Source organism: Brachyistius frenatus, unplaced genomic scaffold, assembly GCF_029030835.1.
Source record: "Brachyistius frenatus isolate BFR_SWC_R1_liver_20210118 unplaced genomic scaffold, ASM2903083v1 Contig_382, whole genome shotgun sequence".
In the NCBI taxonomy this organism is placed as follows: Eukaryota; Metazoa; Chordata; class Actinopteri; family Embiotocidae; genus Brachyistius; species Brachyistius frenatus.
In genome coordinates, this window is record NW_027210981.1 from 212,883 (window position 1) to 220,000 (window position 7,118).

The window sequence follows — 7,118 nt, forward strand, 5'->3', positions numbered from 1 at the left end:
GACGTCGTCCACTGACCCTGCGGCTATTTTCCTCTGATTAACATTCAAGCTCAGGCTCAACGCCTCGGACCACGTTCAACTGTCGCATCAACGAAGCAGCGCTGGAAGGACTTCACATAACAACCTTTACACGGGGATACGGAGTGATTATTAAATAAAGAGGATGAAGAACGAATCGATACTCCGACTGTATGAGAAGCCCTTTAATGTGGATGCGACAGCACATTGATGACTCTCTCCCACTCTGGTCTTATGTTGGTTTGTGAGTCTGGAATAAGATCTTCCTGAAGGCCCTCCTGAAGTCTCGGTTGAAGACGGTGTAGATGACGGGGTTCAGGCTGCTGTTGCAGTAGCCGATCCAGAAGAAGAGGTTGAAGAGCGCGTCGGGGATGATGCAGTTCTCTCTGCAGACGGCGCGCAGGCTGTACGTGAAGAAGAAGGGGAACCAGCAGAGGACGAAGACGCCCATCACCACGGCCAGAACGAAGGTGAAGCGCTTCTCCCTCATCTGAGCCGCTTTGTGTTTGGAGGTGGCGGCGCTGCGGAGCGGCAGCGGCGACGGCAGCAGGAAGCGATGCGAGCAGCGCTCGGACGACGCCCACGATATGGAGGCGCAGGACGGAGGAGGAGGAGAAGGAGGTTTCAACCTGTCCGTCGTCCCCTCGCCGTCCTTCCCCTCCTCGGTTTTCACCCTCCCGCCGGCTCTCCTGGGGAAGCGCAGCGACGACGGGAACGAGGAGGTTTTCACGTGAGCGTCGCAGCTCCTCTCCTCCAAGTCGATCTCGTCCATCTCGCCTCTCCCGCGACCGCCGCTGTCGCCGTCCACGTCGGAGGCGCCGCGTCGGTCTGCGGTTTGCGGGCCGTCCGCCTCGTACCGGGCTCGGCAGCGGCCGCCTCCCGCTCTGCGGCAGGTCCCGGCGCCGCCCACGAAGCGGGTCTCGGACTGCGACGGCTGACGCTCCATCACGTTCTTGGCCACGAACACGGTGGAGGCGCGCTGCTTGGCCACGCGGTAGATCTTACAGTAGACGAGGATCATGATGACTCCCGGCGCGAAGAAGGACACCAGGCAGGAGGACAGGATGTACCACGTCTGGTTGTTGAGGAGACACTCCTGCCGGCGGGCGTCGCTCTCGTCCTCCGTCTCCACGTCCTTCTGAGTCATGAGGAGCGGCGGCGACGAGATGACGACGGATATGAGCCACACCACGCCGATCATCGCTTTGATCCGCTCCGGTGTCCGTTTGTGGTTGTAGCTCACCGCCTTCGTGACCGACCAGTAGCGGTCCAGGCTGATGGCACAGAGGTGGACGATGGAGGAGGTGCAGAAGAGGACGTCCAGAGCCAAGTAGAAGGAGCACCAGGTGGAACCAAAGTACCAGTAACCCATCACCTGGAGACAGGAGGGAACACATATATCATAAATAACTCATTTAAGAAATCAAGAAGAACACGGAGCAGCAGGACCAACAACCTTCATGAGGAACTGAACTTATAGATCGACCCTCGTTGTTGTAATACCTCTGAATGTGTGCAGTTTATTTGTTTTCTATATAATCATCTCATTATAATAAGAGCCACATTAGAGAATTTACATTTACAGAAAAAAGTCGAAATGTCGAGAAAATAGAAGTCAAAAATCAAGATTCAAGTTGAAATTGTATTTCAAGAAACAAATGACTTCTAGATTTAAGTTGAACTTTTCAAACCTGCTTTGTGGATTCGATTCCTTAACAGGAAGAAAAACCTTCAACGGAACCAAGAAATCACAAGAACCTGGAGGAAGTGGCTGAAATAACTCTAAATAGACAGATGTGAGGTTTCCATGGTTACACCTGCACGCAACACAAAGAGGACATCTTATATCGCGCAACACAACAAAGACAATTGATCAAGGTCCAAACAGCTTCATTTGATTCTCAACATTTTGAAATATAAAATCAACTTTTTTTCTCAACATTTTTACTTAATTGTCAAAATAAAAAATAAAAACAAATCTTGGTCCTCTATTTTCTTCCTCTGTGGTACTCGTGTTAATCTTGAGAAGCTCGGTGGATCTGAAGCTCCCGCTGGGTCTCTGCTCAGAGCTCAAACGTTTTCATTTCACGTTTACATGTCAGATCTGAAGTTTTCATCTAAATATTGTTGTATTCATTAAATTCCTGATGAACAGTCCAACCTTGATACAAACAGATTGGCGTGTGGAGTGTTACGCAACGTACCTGCTGTTTGTTCTACTTCTGCTGATGCAACAATAACTGACTTGAATGAACCGGATGGTATGAATGATGGAAACACTCCGGTGATTTCCCTCCTGATGAACATCTGTATTCTCTCAACTCGTTCAACCTCGGAGGTCAAAGCTGGAGTCAAACACATCCTGATGTTCACACAGCATGTTAGCGCAACGAAGCTTCTCTTCATCACCGTCCTCTTCATCACCTGCAGGCTGCTTCAATGAATCCGTTACCTCAGCGCTCTTTTTCTTTCTCTTTCTAACCATGTTTCATTAATGAGGGCCTGATAACGAGAGCTAGAAACTTTCAAAGAGTGATGGAGACTTTTAACGAGTATTAGATACTTTCAATGAGAACTTTTAAAGAGTTCTAGATACTTTCAACAAGAGCTCGACACTTTTTAACGAGTGCTAGAGGCTTATGAAGAGTTCTAGATACGAGAGCTAAATACTTTTAACAAGAACTGGATACTTTTAACAAGAACTGGATACTTTTAACAAGAACTGGATACTTTTAACAAGAACTGGATACTTTTAACAAGAACTGGATACTTTTAACAAGAACTGGATACTTTTAACAAGAACTGGATACTTTTAACAAGAACTAGATACTTTTATCAAGAACTAGATACTTTTATCAAGAACTAGATACTTTGAACAAGAACTGGATATTTTTTTTTTTATCAAGAACTGGATACTTTTATCAAGAACTAGATACTTTTATCTAGAACTGGATACTTTTAACAAGAACTGGATACTTTAAATGAGTTCTAGAGCCTTATAATAAGTTGTACATTTGTAGATACAACGAGAATGAAATACTTTTAACGAGAGACTGGAACCTCTAACGGCTTGTGGAGCCTTATAAACAGTTCTACAGACTTTTGCGATTGTTTCACACTTTAAGGGGTTCTAGATACTTTTATTAAGAGTGAGACACTTTTAACAGGTGTCAGAGGCTTATTTGGAGTTTGAGATACTTTCACTGAGGGTTCAGTAACTTTCAGGAGTTCTCGATATTTCCAATGAGCTCTTTGCAGATGACCCCAGCCGTCTCGCTGCTGTTGAGTATCTGTTTACCCTCACAGGACCGGCCCGCTGACGACCAGCCCGTCATGCATTATTAATCTCTGATCTGTTTCCACGGCACACATTCGCTGCCCTCCGGGTGTTTTATGTGAAAAATAAAAAATGCACATAAAAACTGGTGAATAGAATTGATCCTATTGATCCACGAGAGAGCTTCTCCAACAGGTGAATGAAGACGTTGTTAACATGATGCCGGCTGCAGTGAGATCAGGTTTAATGTTGGTATTTGCCAGGAAGGGATGGAATTAGACAAATAGGGATTGTTCCGGGTCGAAAAAGGCGATGATGTTTTATTTTGAAGGGCTCGTCTCCAGGTTGGAGTCAATTTAAAATACTTATTCTGTCTACGTTTACTTCTCTAATGTTGAAATAAAAGTTTTTCAACCCATTTCCTTACATGGTGATTCCGGTTGAAGCAGCGACCGACCGAGACGTCACCTGTCAGTCTGAGAATATCAGTTTTGAAGCCTCCAGTCTGACAATTCAGCCGTCGCCATCTTGTTTGTTTTGGAGCCAGAAGTAACCCCCCCACACATACCTGTATTGGAGTCCTAATATGTAATGAAAGATGAATTATTTCCAGGAGGACCAGAACCCTGATCAGAAGGAGGAAGTTTATCTAAAGACACCATGATGGAAACATTTACTGACTTTGTATTTCAGGAGAGAACTTGATGCGTTTTCAATGGGAGTCTATGGAGACAGCCCCTAGTGGTCATCAGCGGTACTACAGATGAAGTCTATGGAGACAGCCCCTAGTGGTCCTCAGTGGTACTACAGATGGAGTCTATGGAGACAGCCCCTAGTGGTCATCAGCGGTACTACAGATGGAGTCTCTGGAGACAGCCCCTAGTGGTCCTCAGCGGTACTACAGATGGAGTCTATGGAGACAGCCCCTAGTGGTCATCAGCGGTACTACAGATGAAGTCTATGGAGACAGCCCCTAGTGGTCCTCAGCGGTACTACAGATGGAGTCTATGGAGACAGCCCCTAGTGGTCCTCAGTGGTACTACAGGTGGAGTCTATGGAGACAGCCCTTAGTGGTCCTCAGTGGTACTACATATGGAGTCTGTGGAGACAGCCCCTAGTGGTCATCAGTGGTACTACAGGTGGAGTCTATGGAGACAGCCCCTAGTGGTCCTCAGTGGTACTACATATGGAGTCTGTGGAGACAGCCCCTAGTGGTCATCAGTGGTACTACACATTAAGGTTTCACTTCTCAGACCTGGAGACCATGAACATTTTTATATTCAGCCTGTGGACATTCTTCATTTTGATGTACAGTGAACCCTCGTTTTTCGCGGGGGTTACGTTCCAAATAGAAACCGTGATAGGCGAAATCCGTGAAGTAGTAACTTTTATTTTACAATTGAAATAGATAGAACTGGACATTAAATATATCTACGTTACATATAGTCGTAATGTGATTTCAATGCACGATGCAAATCCGTGAAGCAGCGAGACCGTGAAAGGTGAACCGCGTTATAGCGAGGGGTCACTGTACTGAAAAATTTAAAAAAAACTTCAGAACTGGAGTTTTTGTTTTTCATGACATCTTTATTTAACAAACTTTTAAAGAAACTGAGCTGAAAGTTTCCTGACACAAAGGCTGAACTCATTACAGTAAGTTCCATCTACAAGTGCCATTATTGTGTTTTTCCCATATAAAAGAGTTCGTAGCTTCAGGTCTGTAAAATGGTTCTGATCCAGAAGTGTCTTCAGCTGCAATACCAGCGAGTGCCACTAGAGGTCGGCTCCAAAAAGCCTCCGGCTCCATAGACTCCCATTCAACTTCTCTCATCAAATCCAAAGTGAATAAAATGTGTCCATCAGTTATCTCGGTGTTGTTAGCTAAAGTCACTCCTTCTTCTTAGTTTTCTGGAGGTCCATCTGAAAATAATCCCTCATTCATTAGAAAAGAAGATTCAAGAACACCTGTTTTTGGGGGCGTGTCTGTTTGATTGACAGGCCTGCGGTGCAGTCAGGTTACAGCTATCGGTGGGCGGGACGTAGTATCGTCAGGTTTCCGATCAGATCGGTCAGATCCACCTCTGGCTCCTCCCCCAGCTCGTCCAAATATGGTCACTTCCTGCTCCAAACCGCTCCGAACTATTAAAGATGGTGACGGACAGAATCTGAACTGGAGGATTCATAACGTTCACAAACCAACGATGACATCACTGATGGTTGATGACATCACTGATGGTTGGTTTTTCCTTTAAACAGATAACATCCAGCTGTAGTAGAAACCGCCTCCTCACCTCATTGGCCAGCGAGAACGGGATGACCAGCGTCGCCACCAGGATGTCTGCCACAGCCAGAGACACCAGGAAGAGGTTCTGCGGCGCCCTCAGCGCCCGGCTGGTGCACACCGCCACCACCACCAGCACGTTGCCCACCACCGTCCCCAGGATGATGACCGCCACCACCAGCACGATGAGCACCGATGCCGCCTGCGAGTGAGGAGGGAGAGGAGGAGACCTGGACGAGGACAAAGAAGACGTCTGGCTGACGTTCTCCACGGAAGAGTTCCAGAAGTCCATCCTGGTTAGACGGTTTGGATCATCGTCCTGTTAAAACTCCTGAGAGGACAGAGCGTCTTCATGTCGGCTGGTGAGAGAATGACAAAGTAGAAAAAATTAAATAAAAAGAGAGAGAAGCCGGAAAAAGAATCTGCAAAAAACAAGAAGAAGAAGAAAAAAAAAAATCATCCTGGGCGGTCAGTATTTCATCACATCATGAAGCTTCACGTCCTCCCGCCGAGAGACGGATTCAAACGTAAAGTCATACCTTCACAGGTGGACATGCTGCATCAGCGCTACGAGCCCGGACCACTCATTCCCTCTGAGGAGAACACAGGACAGCATCTCGGTCCAGTTGGAAGGAGAGCAGAAAGACGGATCTGGATGCACGATGTCTTCATACTGAGAACCATCAGCGAAGCAGGAAACATAAAAAAACGTTTTTATTTAAAAGTAGAAAAGGAAAGAAGAAGAAAAAAAAATAGGTGAGAGAAAGACATGCAGACGTCCTCATGGTGAGGCAGAGCTGAGAGACTCTGCTGCTGTTCAGCTGCTGGAATACAGAGAGGAGGAGGAGGAGGAGGAGGAGGAGGAGAGATGAGAGGAAAGAGAAAGCTGTGTGGAGAGGAGAGGGAGCGAGGAAGAGAGGTTTCAAGGAGAGGAAGAGGAGAGAATAAAAATGAGGAACGTGTTGGAGACAGAAGAGGAGGAGGAGGACATGTCGAGAGAGATGAAAATGTGAAGAGGAGAGAGGAGATGATTGGAAGGTGAAGAAAATAAAAGATGGAGGTAAAAGAGAGGAAGAGGAAGAGGAGGGGATTAGACTAAAAAGAAATAAAAGAAAGCCGCAGGAGGCGAGAAAAAGAAGAAAGGAGAGATCAAGGACAGAGGAGAGGAAACAAGGAGAGACGGAAACCAATAACAGAAACCAAGTCTAAAATCAGTCCTAAACCAGGTCTAAAATCAGACCTAAACCAAGTCTAAAATCAGTCCTAAACCAAGTCTAAAATCAGTCCTAAACCAGGTATAAAATCAGCCCTAAACCAGGTCTAAAATCAGTCCTAAACCAGGTATAAAATCAGCCCTAAACCAGGTCTAAAATCAGTCCTAAACCAGGTATAAAATCAGCCCTAAACCAGGTCTAAAATCAGTCCTAAACCAGGTATAAAATCAGCCCTAAACCAGGTCTAAAATCAGTCCTAAACCAAGTCTAAAATCAGTCCTCAACCAGGTCTAAAATCAGTCCTCAACCAGGCCTAAAATCAGTCCTA

The 7,118-nt window shown here is 46.1% G+C and overlaps 1 protein-coding gene across 3 annotated transcripts in view; it reads right to left on the reverse strand.

The window, feature by feature from the left end:
* Positions 1-236: 236 nt before the first annotated feature.
* LOC138636522 (alpha-2Db adrenergic receptor-like) overlaps positions 237-7,118 on the reverse strand; it is a 10,225-nt gene continuing 3,343 nt past the window's right edge. The window contains exons 2-4 of one of the 3 annotated variants that reach the window (XM_069724571.1): positions 6,116-6,249; positions 5,587-5,998; positions 237-1,393 (exon numbers count right to left, since the gene is read on the reverse strand). In XM_069724571.1, the coding sequence (XP_069580672.1) occupies positions 251-1,393; positions 5,587-5,868 (1,425 nt within the window). In that variant the 5' untranslated portion in view covers positions 5,869-5,998; positions 6,116-6,249 and the 3' untranslated portion in view covers positions 237-250. Of the gene's footprint in view, positions 1,394-5,586; positions 5,999-6,115 lie in introns of all 3 variants that reach the window. The other 2 variants (XM_069724570.1, XM_069724569.1) reach the window with 2 other exon arrangements.